At 39.4% G+C, this 14,687-nt stretch overlaps 1 protein-coding gene across 1 annotated transcript in view; it reads right to left on the reverse strand.

The window, feature by feature from the left end:
• epha4l (eph receptor A4, like) overlaps nt 1–14,687 on the reverse strand; it is a gene marked incomplete at its 3' end in the record, with an annotated part of 68,497 nt that overhangs the window by 17,796 nt on the left and 36,014 nt on the right. The window contains 1 exon segment of the mRNA XM_014016654.1: nt 4,583–4,918. Coding sequence (XP_013872108.1) covers nt 4,583–4,918 — 336 coding nt within the window.

Raw genomic sequence — 14,687 nt, forward strand, 5'->3', positions numbered from 1 at the left:
CAATATACAACAATATTTGTTCACAACTTGTCCCGATTAAAGCTCCACACTTTTCTGCACAACATCTGTTTTATCTTCGTTCATGAGGTTTTTGGCTATTTGACTCTCTTTATTCATGTCTTCTTCCTGGTACAGCAGTCGGCTTCTGGAAAAAAGTAGTTTCAGAGCACTTTCAGTATAAACAAACAATCCGACAAACTTCTGAACAATCACACAGTAATTTCCAGCAGGCAGGTTGTGACAAAAAGGGTGTAAGACTCGAAGCTGAGAACAAAATGACGCAATTTTTGTCATGCAACTGCAACAATTCCATCCGATTTTGGCAATTCAGGGGGAGCACACTGGGTGCTCCATGACCTCTGTTTGCTTGTTAGGTGAACGACTTTGTCTCGGTGAGCATGTTGGTCATAAGCATTTGCGCCGCATCTGTGGTTGACTTGAGCATTTGCACGAACATGTGGTTGATTACAGTTTGACATTAAAAGACGCAGAAGTTGAGACGCACATGTGGGTGCCAGATTGAAGCCCAGTCGCCGCATTTCAATGCCGTCAAGGGAAAACAGTTGAAGAGGGAGCTGTTTTTAAGAGCGCCAAAAAAACCAGCTCCTGCTTACAGGGTCTGTGCTCCACCCCTGCATGCACAGAACCTCCACCTCCCAAAGACACATTTCCACGTGTGCGAGAGAGAAGGAATCTTGCATCCATGTGAGCTGACGGACTTACACACACACACACCCTCGAGAACCCCTCGTGTACTAATTCACTTCTAGTCACCTAAGCCTGCCAAGTATTTTGTATCAAGACATAAACATGTCTCGCTCTCCATCTTTACTTTTTCCTTTTTTCTCACACATACACACGTAGGGAGCTAGATCCCATAAAGACTGAGGAGAGACATCCATTTACAGCCAGGGGTCAGTTCAAAGCCTAACCCCACCACTCTTCCTCCATGCAGTCAGGGTGAAAGGGTTACACCCGGACTGATTTACGATGGTGGAATTGTTCAGGGCGACACTCGGAATCTGACCTCCTTGTGCTGAAATCTACGCTTGGTCACAGGTGTGTTCAACATCACTCACGTCTTCATAATAATCTGACAGGATTTCTTTCTTTTTCAACTGCATCTTGTTCCATTTTACTTTTGTTCAAAACAACTTCCCATCCTTCCCAAGTCGCCTCCAGCACTTCATCCTCTCTAGCCGAAATTTGAACTTTTATGTGAGGGGGTTGGCTCGGGCGTCTCTTCCACAGCACGTATAAATCCTAATAAATCTATCATAATAAATGCATAATCCACAGTGTCTGGATGAGGGAAGGCAATTCAGAGCAAGAGGGACAGCCACAGATGACTGGCTGGATTACCGGCGGCTGAAACCGGAGCGTCCAAAGCCCCTAGCGAGCATTAGCAGGAAGAAATCCAATCAGTCTGGAGCTATTCACTTTGACACGCACACTCAAATTGAAAGAGACACACAAATGAATATAGACATTGTTTGAAAGGAAAATGTAGATCAGCACCATCTACATGGGATGTAAATGTTTTGTGCAACACATTTTATTACTTTTTAGCTTGGCATGCAATCAGGTCTGCAAACACATCCACACAAACACACTGACAATACTTTCAGCTGCAGTTTGAACTCTTTAATCCTGGCGAACGGTTGTGAAACATGCAGCAGTGACGAGCCAAAGGCAACATCATCTATATCTTACAACTTCAAGTCGGGAGATTAGCCTCGAGCAACCTCAGGGGGACACTGCTCCATGTGTGTATGTGTGTGTTACTGTGTCCTTGTGTGAATCTATGTTTGAAAAAGTTCATTTGGGAGTATTTTCGTGCGAGTGTGCATCTGTGTGACCATGCCGACATGCTATTACACACCCTCGGCCTCGGACCCCAGGGCATGCTCCATTACAGCTCCCACACATGCCTGTCTGGCAGGACTTGCAGCTCTCCCACAGGTTGCACATCCATTCATCTCCATCTTCTAGACCCCAGCTGATAAATCAAGCCAGTGTGTCTTTAAATTGCTGGTCCAGGCTCTATTTAAGATATTCACTTTTCCCATGGATGGAAATTGGTGATAAAGAAAAAAAAGACACAAAACAGGCACTGAGTTTACCACCCAAGAGCAGAGCAGTAAAACGGACCAAAGTAATGATCAGCTGTAATCAGAGAAAAGAAGGCAGCGACAAAAGGAAAGGACCAGGAGGTTGTAAAATCCATTTGCACAACAACAGGTTACAAAATGGCTAAATTGCAAAACAACAGGAGGCTCCTCGGGCTTGAGGGGTCCTCTACAACTATGAAGCCACGGTTGTATTCTCCAGTTTATTCTACAAGAACAATTAGACACACTCGCACAAATACACACAATTTAGCAGCATCTTTAATGAAGCTTTCACAAATCAATATAACTCATCTAATTCATTAGCATGGCAGCTAAATATAGCTCAGGCAACTTATCTTCAGTCTAGGCTTCTCATGCTCAATTATGCAAAACTCCAATGAAATACAGCAGAAAATCATTTCCTACTCTTGAGTCTATTGGCCTTCAGTGCAATCACTCGAGCTTCACCAATGCTGCTCGTTCCTTTAGTAAATAAATTCTGACATGCAGAGTAACACAAAAAAAATAAAGCAAAGCTTAAAAGTCTATCCGACAACAGATATTTTCATATAGGCAAGATACATAATGACTCTGGATTTTGTGATCAGCAAGTAAAACCAACAGAAGCTGTTGGAATTAAGTCAAGTAAGAAAGCAAATGGATGGAGAAACAACTGTTTGCAAGAATGAGGATGAATGTATTGGCACTGTCTGGTGAAGGACCATCAATAACCATGTCACCATAATATCCAGTGGTAACTATAGAAGAATCATATTGAATTATTCATTTCTTCTCTTTGTTTTTAAGTCCTCATACAGGTCTGCATCATTGGGTTGATGTCAAATGCCTATAATCTGTCAGTGTGCCCCAGGGCAACTGTGGCTACAGTGTAGCTTACCACCACGAATGGGTGAATGTCTGTGATGTAAAGCACTTTGGAGTCAGTAGGGACTTGATAAAGTGCTTTATAAATTCAGACCATTTACCATTTACCAAGTAAAACTTGACACATTTATTGTGATTAGAAATTATGAGGATTAATTCTAATAAGTTACACAGCTAAAAAGCTATAAGCAAATAAAAAAACGTTTTTAGTAAATTGTAAGAGAAAAGTAATTTTACTTTGTAGCCCTCTTGGATTATTTATTAAACATCCGAATTCTAGTGAAACCAATGTTGTCTGGTTGTCATTCAGTAGAAATATATCTTTAAAACTATGTAATCGGTTATGTTGATAATTGGGACAGTGGATTTTTGTGTGCACCTATGATGAATTAGCATCTATTCCAGGACGTAATACAGGTACCAGCTCTCTACAACAGGATGATGCAGGTATAAAAAATGGATGGATGTCCATAATTTGGCAAACTACCCTAATCACTGTTTCCAAAGGTTCCTTTTGGACAAGATGCTAACAACACCTGATACACTATCCAGGACCAGTATGACCTATTAAAACATGACTGGATGGCAGAAAATTTTTAAATTACTGTTCTTTTTGTCTTCATCCCAGAGGCACTTTCTTGCACCCTCACCACACTTCATAAGATTGCACATGCATGATTTACCTGAAGAACATCAGTGTTTTCTACTGTACGAACTATAGGGTCACGAAATGATTCCACCACATGTATCACATTTGGACTTGATGGTTTCCACGATCGTGTCACAATGAAGATTGTGGTCAAAATATAAAGCTAGTGCAGCCAGTTCTGCTATAACTGCTTGATCATGAAGAAAGATTGTTGTGCACGAGCCCCACATCACTGACACGCTGCCATCACGCTCCTCTGATGACACTGACACATTGTTGAACCAGAAGCTTTGTGCATGCTCAAAGCCAATGCAAACTATCACACTACATCACACATAATGGAGAGCTTCCTGTATTCTTAATAATCCACTAAGACTTCATCAAGACCCTGCAAGACAACTCATGTTCTGGCTGACTTTTTATGTTGTAATGGGGTTATTATCCAGTGTCAAGAGGACCTCGTGGAACGCTTATAATCTCCTTTGAAATTGCTCTTGAACTGGCATTTGGCTTCTTACAAAAAATTATATATGCCATTCATCTATCCACTATCTTTACATGCTTTATTCTTTCCGTGGTGTGTTGAGCTGGTGCCTATCTACAGTAGTCACTGTGCGAGAGGCAAGGGACACATTGGACAGGTCACAAGTCCATCACAGGGACACGTAGAGGCAAATGAGACAAACAAGCATTCTCACACTCAACCAAACCTATTGACAATTTAGAGTTACCAATCCCTACCTAAACCAGCTCTAGCCACAGCACCACCAAGCACCCACTGTATATACAATATTTTAGAAACTAAAATAGTCACATTACCATTTTTTTGGTAATAATACTTATTAGTACAATCTAAATCGAGCACACAATCTTTTGTTTGCCTCCACATACAGTCACACAATCACTGATTCTGTCAGTCCAACTTAGCTCGTCTTACCAGCCTGGTTGGTGGTGACAGTCACGGACACGGCCTGCTCCGGCCCCGGGCTCTGAGGTGAAACACCATTTACTGCCCACACCTCAAAGGTATAGTTGGTGTGGGCCTGCAGCTCGTTGATGGACACCCTGGTTCCCTTCAGGCTCAGCTGCTGGGGGCTGAAGTGGATGCCATTTCCGCAGGGTTGACAGCGCCGGCCGTCGGGTCCACAGCGTTTACAAACAACATTGTACGACAAGTCCTGGCGCCCCCCTGAGCTCCGCGGGGGGCTCCACTCCAAGTTTACGGAAGTCTCGTTCACATTGGAGATGAGATGGAGAGGTGCAGATGGAGGGCCTGAAAAGGAGGAAAAAAGAAAAAGAAAATCATATTAAGCTCATTTAACAAATGATCTGAGAGTGAGATGTGATGTGGTTATCCCGTTTCATTCAGAAGACACACCAAATTGAAAAGGGGGGTCGAGGAGAGCCCACCTCTGCTATGCCTCTGTGCTGCTGAGTGGAGTAGTAACAGAAAAAAATGGTGTGGAAAAAACACAGGGTGTGCCAGCTCAATAATGGGATGAACTGATAAATGTGTGACCACACCCTCAGGTTTATTACTGAGAGAATATTGATGATGATAAAAATGATTTAATCCCAAAGAAGATCACTAAAGTGAGTTAATTTGCTCCACTTCAGCCCAGCTGTATTCTGCTTCACTGCTCTTTTGTTTCTGCACTGCCCCACGTCATTTCTGAAAGCTCACATCTGAGCAGGATTTGGAGAGAGGTGGACTGGTCTGTGCGGCCATTTTAACAGAATTGTTGAAAGAGCCTTTTACTGGCAGTGGTGAGTGCAATTAAAAGGAATGTTAAAAAATAAGAGTAACAATATTATCCACTTGGGACTGAACAATTGAGCAGACAGGGAGATTCTGCAAGAGTTATTATAGTAGTTTCAATTCACACAAGTAAAACTGTTTGATGAATGCTACAAAAAGCTCTATTTGTAGTAGTTTGGGCAATTGATTATTTCCACACATGTATATAACACATGTACAAACAGGTAATTGACTGGCTTGACCCTTTAATGGGATCAAGGCTTCTTAAATTTCCTTTTAATGTCCTATGCATTACAGCTTTGGAAGATCCAATTTCAGCTCAGTTATTTCAAAATGGGAACTGAAATTCAATAGGCTAGCAGGCAGGGTCCTTTCAGCTTCAGAAGCTCAGTGTGGTCCGAGTGTTAAAGTTGATGCTAAACGTGGGTTTTGCGTCCAACTAAAGCCCAGATTATACATCAGTTTTGAGTGAAACTATAGCATTTTGGCTGTGGTTCAGCTGTTCACGTACACACGACTACAGCTCTCATTTCCTCTAAAACCGAAGTCTTGTGAAAGCAGGGCTCAGAGTGGAGGTTTTTTGGAAACCACCCCACTTTCACACAGGTGTGAAATCGTGCGTGCACACCACAAACAGTTGCAGTCAATTCACAGCTTTCACCTCTTCCATCCACCTCTTTCTGAGAACGTATCACAAAGAACAGTTTGGGTCAAAGTCGAATCATTTAAAAGCACCAGTTTGATATTTTGTCATTTCCTATCTGGCAACCCTGTTGGAAACTACAGCAGATTAAAGAGCACAGCGATACATATGTATATGTGAACATTTTTTTTGTTTTGGTTTTTTAAGTTTATTTGCCACAATCCACACTGGAAAAACAATAAAGTTTTCAGGGATCGTTCCTCAGCAAGTTTCAACAAAGTTTGTTTTGAACCATTCTTAAAGTTCCTGCTCCAATCTGAAAAAAAAATTGCATACTGTATAATTTTATAACAAGAGCAACACTACTGCAAACTGATGCAAACTCTCCAGCTCATCACTTCCAATTTGCATGTCAGCTCTCTGTGGTGAATAATGTGTTTTTTTGCCATGCTATCAAACAGCGGTAATTGACTTAACTGTGCCTTTCTCAGTCTCCCCCTGCCTCTGTTTTCTCTGTCTCACTCCAGCTCCCTTTAACTAATGAAGCGCACGCGAGCAGGCTGGGCGATCGATGCAGGTTGAAATATGGAGGCTAGTCAGTGCGTTGATGAATCATTTCACAACGGAAATTAATTATCAGTGTTATTTTTGGAGAAGCGCTGTGGCAATGAGTGATTTCACAGAGACGTGGAGAGCAGAAGAAAAAATTGTTTCGCGGAAGAAGTGCGCTTGTGTACGGGGTCTGTTGTTTACAAATATTTTAAATCATTTAGTGAACTTTTTTTTAAGTGTGACACACAGCAGGTTAGGAACAACACCGAACATTCAAATAATTAAAATTCAAAGCAACAATAAATGGAAATTAGAAAATTTCTGAAGAAATGTTGAAGGGAGGGAATGCACCTACTGCCTGAACTTCTGATTTATGTCAACTTGTTTCTATAAAAACCCAACAGGAGTTTGAGATTAAATAGAATCAATGTCAGTGTTTTACAAAAAAAAAACCATCCAAATAGCAGTGAGAGACAAATTGAGTGAAAGTAGCTAAAAAGGCATCCACTTGTATAAACTGTATAAAGTGTAAAAACTGCAGAAATGAGAAAATAAAATTGTTTGCAAGAATGTGAAAAGTTTAGACGATTATTTAGTGTTGAACGTCAGACTTTAATTAATAAAATTCAGTGGAAAATGTCCAAAAATCATAAAACATAAACTACAATTATAAAAACAATTAATAATAATAATAATAATAATAATAATAATAATAATAATAATAATAATAATTGTCAGTTTAGCCCTGTTAAGTCTATTTTTGTGACCTGTTTAAACTTTGATGTTTTTAATGTGAAGTATGTTGTAGCTGTAGAGCACCAAGGAGGAGTAGGGTTTCTAACTAACATATTATCAGTGATGGAGCTTTTATTCAGTATTTTGTATTTTGTTTACATTTTAAAATAGACCGCAACCAAAAATCCCAGCATACTAATTACAATTTTGCCCCACATTTTGTCCAAGTTTTTCTAAAGCTACAGAAGGAATAGAGAAATATTGTGAAGAATACCAAAGAATTAGGAGAATAGCAAAAACAGCTGAATTTTTTTAAATCATGTTTTATATTGTTTAGATGTAAAAATGTAAAGAATCCATTATCTACAAGAGGGCTATTCACCTGGTGGCACTTTCATCCGGCCTACCAGTGTTTTTTTTTTTTTCAATTAAACATTTTTAATGTATAATTCAATGTAACAAAATAAACAAATTCAAAAGGTAAATTATTCTTTGCCGTTACTGGTTAACAATGAGCTGTTGGCTTTGAGTAACTGTGACCCACTGAGAGATTTAGTTGAATAGCCCTGACCTACAACTTACTAACCTGTCTGTTCCGACATTATCAAACAATGTTCCCTGAAAAAAACAGTGGCCACAAACAAAGATAAACTTAAGTCAGGTATGGTCATTTTATTCTTATTCATTAAACGCAAAGACAACATGACAGTAGCTGAGACACCTTCATTACTATTCTCTCTGTTATTCCACAGTCAGTCACGACACCCACGGTTTTTGGCAGTCTTTGTTGGATGGTAGCTGAAGAGGTGAAACTGGAATTTATTCATCAGTGCAGCAACGTCAGAGGCACAGCCTGAAAATTCACCTTTGCTGTATGCAGAGTCCCAAGACGTATGTGTGTGCACTGTACTTGCTTTGCTTGTCAGTGCCTGGCAGAGAGCAGAGAATGAGCAATGCTGTGGGGAAGTTTGGGAGGGAAGAGACGGAGAAGCACAGAGGGAGAAAACAAACACCGTCTGTTCGTCCAGAAAGAAGAAAGCTACTTATTAGTATGGAAGAAGCAGGTTGGGATGGGTGGGATAAAGGAGGGGGGCAGTAGGAATAGATCGAGGAGACGGGCCTGTCTAACAGCACAGGACATATGTTTTAGGAAGGAAGGGTGTAGGCTGTGGTAATATTAGCATCGTTCAATTTCCTCTTAACAACTGCAGCCTGCAATGAAAATCTATTAATATATTCCCATTAAAACCTATAATAGACTGTCCCCTGTTCTACTTTTTTACATCTTCTCCTCTTTTTCTTTTTTCACCTCATTTCCCCCATTTATTTCACAGACAATGAGAACAATCTACATGTGGTATTTCTAAATATCAAATTAATGTTGCTTTTACAACATGTTGGGTTTCTACTGATTCAGTATTCACACAGCTGTTTTCTTTTTATTTTCCCAAACATATTTATGTATTTTTTATTACTTCAGCTTACTTTAAGATATCACATTTGTTCAGCTCAAAATGTTCTTTCAAGAGAAAGGTGCTATGATTTCTAGTTTTTGCAAATTTTATACTTTTAAAAATGTTTGAAATGTAGAAGGAAGATTTGTTTATAATTTTTATCTTGTGAAAATGTTTCTTTGAAATGTTTTATACATGTGAATGGAGTCCTGTCAAAAACTAATTTCTGTAACCTTTGGTGTCAAACAAATAAAACTTTCTGTTGTATCAAAAAGAAAAAAATTGTATAGGTCCTCTGGACGGGTTCTTCTCTAATGAAACGTTTCGTCTCTCCTCCAAGAGACTTCTTCAGTCTGAGAGTTGAAGAAGTCTCTTGGAGGAGAGACGAAACGTTTCATTAGAGAAGAACCCGTCCAGAAGACCTAAACAATTTTTTTTCTTTTTGATTTTTTACCTGGGTTACTGAGATGCATCAGGACTTTCTGTTGTATTCTGTTTTATCCTATCTAGTTAATTATTTTTTGCAAATAAATACACCCAAAGAAAGATCTTTGTTATATTTGCATTTGATAACATTTTGTTACTTTTAGCTTTAAGCTCCAATACTGCCCCTTTAGCTTTTAACTTGCCTACTTTTAGTTTTCAGCTACAGTTTTGCTATACGCTTAGCTTGCGTTTTGCAACTTTTAGTCTTTGGCTAGAATTTGTTACTTTTAGCTTGTGTTTTGTTACTTTTATTTTTAGCCATCATTTTGCATCTTTCGGTTTTACCAATTTAGTTTCAGATTTTTCAAAAGTTAAAAAAAGCCTCTTTCACATACACATCACTCTAGGATTTAGCATCTTCTGGTTATGTTGGTGTGATTTCTGAGTGGACTGAGGCAACAAAGTGGGTCAAATCCGACCCACCCAATGTGCCTTTGTTCTACAAAGCAAGGTAGTATCAGAACCGAAACGGTTGACGTGAAAAAGGTAAACAGGATTTGTGGCTCAGTAATGTGATGACATCTGGTTTGTACAACAACCTGGTTGCAGGATTAAACAACAACAAACAGCTTTATTATAAACAGAAGATTGATGGTGAAACTCAGCATTTAGTTAAAAACACTTAACCACAAAGACAATCACTAATCTGAGTTAATTCATCATGTTTTGAAATCGATACTTCTGTCACTCATTTTGAGTTTCACATCAACTCAGCCGAGTTCTGGTCGACACTTTTTTTTAGTTTGGAGAGGCTTGCTTCATTTCTTTTCTTCATCTGTAATTTATCAACAGCCAGAGGCAGTTTGAAAGTGGACAATCTGCTCTGTCATTTTGCACAACTGTTTTATGAAGGAACCTAAAGTCATTCAGCTTTCACATTGCATTTTCAAAAATAATTCATTTTCTCTGGTAAATATTTACATCTTTGTATCCAGTATTTTACTGGATACGTTACTGCAGGGATATTCAACTACATTGCTCTGGGGGCCACTGTTACTCAAATCCAACAACTCAGGAGCCAAACATCAGGGATGGGAGGGGGGTTATCCGGGACTCGATAATGGTAGGTAAAACAGTGCATTATGGGGGAAAACAAGTATTACATTGAAGCACCAATTTTTGAAGGGATTTCTTTCTTAGAGTCCCTGCAAATCATGAAAAAATGCAAATACATTAAAATTGATGATATGTTTCTTAATTAACTTAAACTACTGAAAAAGCAGGAGAGAAACAAAAAAAACTTCATAGGGATTACCATAAGCTACTAATAGCATACATTTTTTCCATGAAAAAATATATGCAAAAGACAGATTCCACAAACTGTGAAACACAACTTTGCAAGGCTTCCTTGTATTACCTTACGCCTTTTAAATCAGTTTATTTTGTTGCACTGACTCATAGATTAAATATATATTTATTTTTTATTAAAGGGTCAATATTATGTGTTTCTCAGGCATATATTTAAATTCTATACCATAATAAAAGTAACTATGTCACCTTCAGTTGTTATTAAAATGCTGTTTATATGTTTAAATAGAAAATAAACTTCATCATATCTGTTTCTAAAGACCTTGAAATTGGCCTCTGTCTCTTTAAGAACCTCCTTCTGCTTCTGTCCCGCCCATTTCAGCCGTATGTGTTTGTGTGCTCTGTGATGAGGACGCTCGGCTTGGAGGCACAGTCCAGAGGAGGAGTTGGTCCCAAAAGGTGATTCTAGTCCCAACCAGTCCTTTTTGCTCCCCTGCCTGGCTGCCTCAGGACACTACAGAATTTCTCAAACATAAATGAATGAGTCAAAGCAAGACTCTGGGCATGTTTTTTTATGAGACGATAACATTATAACATGATATAAAGTTCAAATGAGTTGATTTTGCATGATATTGTCCCTTTAAAAAAAATTGGGTGTTCTTTCATTTCGGCCTGGTTCAGTGGCGGGCCAGATAGAAGGATCTGGTCAGTTGAATTACTGCCTTTCTGTCATGTAGTATGATACACAGCAACCTAAACCTCATGTGGTACAATGTCAACAAAAATCATTTAAATCGTTTTGAAGAAACATTAAAGCTGTTTCGAATTAAGGGATCTGTCATTACATACTCGAATAGACTAGTGTCATTAAAACGATGGAGATAATAAGATTTGTGAGCATAAACACTGACAGGCGTGAGCGTAATCCCATCACTGAAGTTGTTTGCTTGTTGCTATGACAAACACGGCAACATCGTTGTATAACTCCATGACTCTATAAAATCTTAAACACATTTCATTATGTCAGTGTTTCTCTGAATTTAGCATGGAGCCCCCAAACATACACACACACAGTACCTTTGGCGGTACCTGTCGCACTCCCAGAATGCACCACTGGGAGCAGGGGAGCGTGGGAGAGCTGTCGGCTGTGACTGACACCCGGTAATTAATCCTGGGAGAGAGAACGGTGAGTGGAGACGGGAGCGAAACACTTCTACAACCTTCATACAACGTTGGCTCAACATGGCCCTAAAACTTTGCTGTCTTCACAATAGAAATCCAGACGAAGCCTTTTTAAAAGTTTCCTCTTAAATATATATATATATTTTTCAATTTTATTTATGAATTTGACATTTTCTCAGAGCTCCATATGTTTTTGTTCCTTTTCCTCCTTCGCTTCTACGCTGTTCTTTTCTTCTATCTGTCTTTCTCATTTCTACTCCAACCCCATCTTGCATCTTTCCTCTCTGTGAGCTCCATCCTCCTCTCTCTCCTTCCCCTGCTGTCGCTCCACTCTCGTTCTGTTTCTCTTTAACAATAATTGTTGGCCGAGTGTTGCGCGGGGCCAAGCGGGAGAGTTGGCTAAATTGGCCAGAGCCTCGACCCTGTTATTACCATCGGGCTGGGGTTCGTTCAATGCCCCCCTTGAGTCCTTCCAGCTTCGCCTTCATTCCTCTCTCCATCCCTCCCTCTTCCCCCACAAAACCGCCACTAAGAAAGCTGAGGAAAAATCTGTGAAACACATCAGAGTTTGACAGGAGCCCTAAAAAGGAGAAGAAACCTCAGTCTAACCTGAACACAGAGGAGAAAACAGCTCCTCTGAGTGGCTGTCACTGGTCCTCATTACTGCTCTGCAGCGTGAGTGCTTACATATGTATTATTGTGTGTGTGTGTGTGTGTGTGCGTGCGTGCGTGCGTGTGTGTGTGTGTGTGTGCGTGTTTTACCCAAAATATAACTTTAGAAATCATTATCAATTATTTAAATGTCAGCTTACAAAACTAGTTAAAAGAAAAGGCAACTTTTAGCACTATTGGACCTTGGAGAGTAAGAAAATCTTGCCACAGAGTCTCAAATATGCAGTCAATATGAGGAAAAGGAGATTCAATGCAGAGATGCAGAATGCTGTTTATAATGACAGATTGTCAAACAAAAATCATCAAATGATGAAAAGGGACAGAGTTATAATTGGTTTGGTCAAACCTTGTGAATATTATTGTATCATGAGAGGTTGCAAAAAATGTGTAAGAGCTCAGAGCATGTGTTGAGGATGATGTTCAGCAACTACCACACAAGTATCTGTAATACAGATACAGTATCTGTAAAACTCATCAGGTTATAGCTATTTTTGTGAATTTTTATTTGTCTACAGCAGTCATCTTGAATTGGATGGAGTACAGGAGTTAATCAGTCATAGATTCACATCCAAGGATTACATTTTGACCGTTTTATTAAAAACTGTCCAGTGGGTCATGACATACAATATTTCGCTAAAAGACAGTGTTGACTGCAAGATTTAAAAATATATATATATCGTAATGTGTGGTGCTGAAGAGATCTCTGTGCTACTATGAGACAAAATTTTAACTCAAATTTCAAAAACAAAGCAACTGGACTTCTATTCTGTGGTTAAAAACAACCACAACACTACATAATTGAAGTCTTTGGAAGAGCATTGCATTCACCAAATAAAAAAAAATTAGGACTCCTGATCTCATAATTATGAGATCTTTTCTCATGATTACGAGAAAAGATCTCATGAGATAAGATGTCATAATTACAAGATCAGGTTCTCGTAATTACGAGATAAGTTAAAGACAGTCAGCTGATTTACATTACAGGAAAAGTCGTAAATGACAGAACTATAACATTTTATATGCTTCTATGAAATATTGGGAAATACTGAGTTTACTTAATGTGGATGGTGTATCTATTAATGTGGGTTTATTAATCAATCCACCTGCACATCGGTTAGAGTGTTCTGTTCAATTCAGCTTCGGCAGCTTTGGCACAAACCTAACACTGTCATTTAGCCAGTAGTGGTCAGTGGCGGAGCCAGACATTTTTCTCAGGGGTGGCCAGGAAAATTACATAATTTTTTTGAACGCGGGTTAGCATCACCCAGTGGAAAGTTAAGTCAAGTCAACTTTATTTATATAGCACATTTAAAAACAACTGCCTTTGGCCAAAGTGCTTCACATATTGCAACTATTAAAAACAAAGCATTACGAACAATACACAAATAATCATAAACCATAAAAACAGATCAAATAAATAGGGAAAAACGACTCTGATACTACATGAAGCTTTTGAAAAAAAGTGTGTTTTAGGATGAGATTTAAAAACTCCATGAGTTGAGGCCTGTCTAACGTGAAGGAGCAGCTGGTTCCACGGTTTAGGAGCCACAACTGAAAAGGCTCGGTCACCTCTGTGGACCAGTCTGGACCGCGGGACAGCCAAGAGCAAATGATCATGGAATCTGAGAGATCTGGAGGGCACATAGGTTTGCAAGAGGTCAGACAGGTATTCAGGAGCCAGTCCATTCAGGGCCTTATAGGTCATCAATAAAAGTTTAAAATCAATTCCAAAGCGAACAGGGAGCCGTTGAAGGGAAGCAGCACCGGGGAGATATGATCACACTTCTTTGTCTGTGTTAAAATGTGTGCTGCAGCGTTCTGAACTAACTGCAGGCGTGAGAGGCCAGCCTGGCTAACACCAACATACAGAGAGTTGCAGTAGTCCAGCTGAGATGTAATAAAAGCATGGATCACACATTCGAGGTCTTTGAAAGGTTAAAACAACTTGATTTTAGATAAAAGTCTGAGTTTTAAAAATGAGCTTTTTACTAAATAATTAATCTGTTTCTCAAAGTTGAAATTTGAGTCAAAGATCACACCCACATTTTTGACATGACTTTTTACAGAAGACAGAAATCTCAGATAGATTCTGAACCCAGGCTGGCTCGACCCGCGCAGGACCGAGTCGAGCCTAAGGAAAACGGCAAATATTATCTCATTATATTGGAAGTACACAACATCCAACATTAATAATCTGCTTTGCTAAATTGCAAGGCACGTCCATAGAAACAACTTTCAATCACACACACACACACACACACACACACACACACACACACACACACACACACACACACACACACACACACAC

This window comes from Austrofundulus limnaeus, unplaced genomic scaffold, assembly GCF_001266775.1.
Source record: "Austrofundulus limnaeus strain Quisiro unplaced genomic scaffold, Austrofundulus_limnaeus-1.0 Scaffold150, whole genome shotgun sequence".
Taxonomy (NCBI): Eukaryota; Metazoa; Chordata; class Actinopteri; order Cyprinodontiformes; family Rivulidae; genus Austrofundulus; species Austrofundulus limnaeus.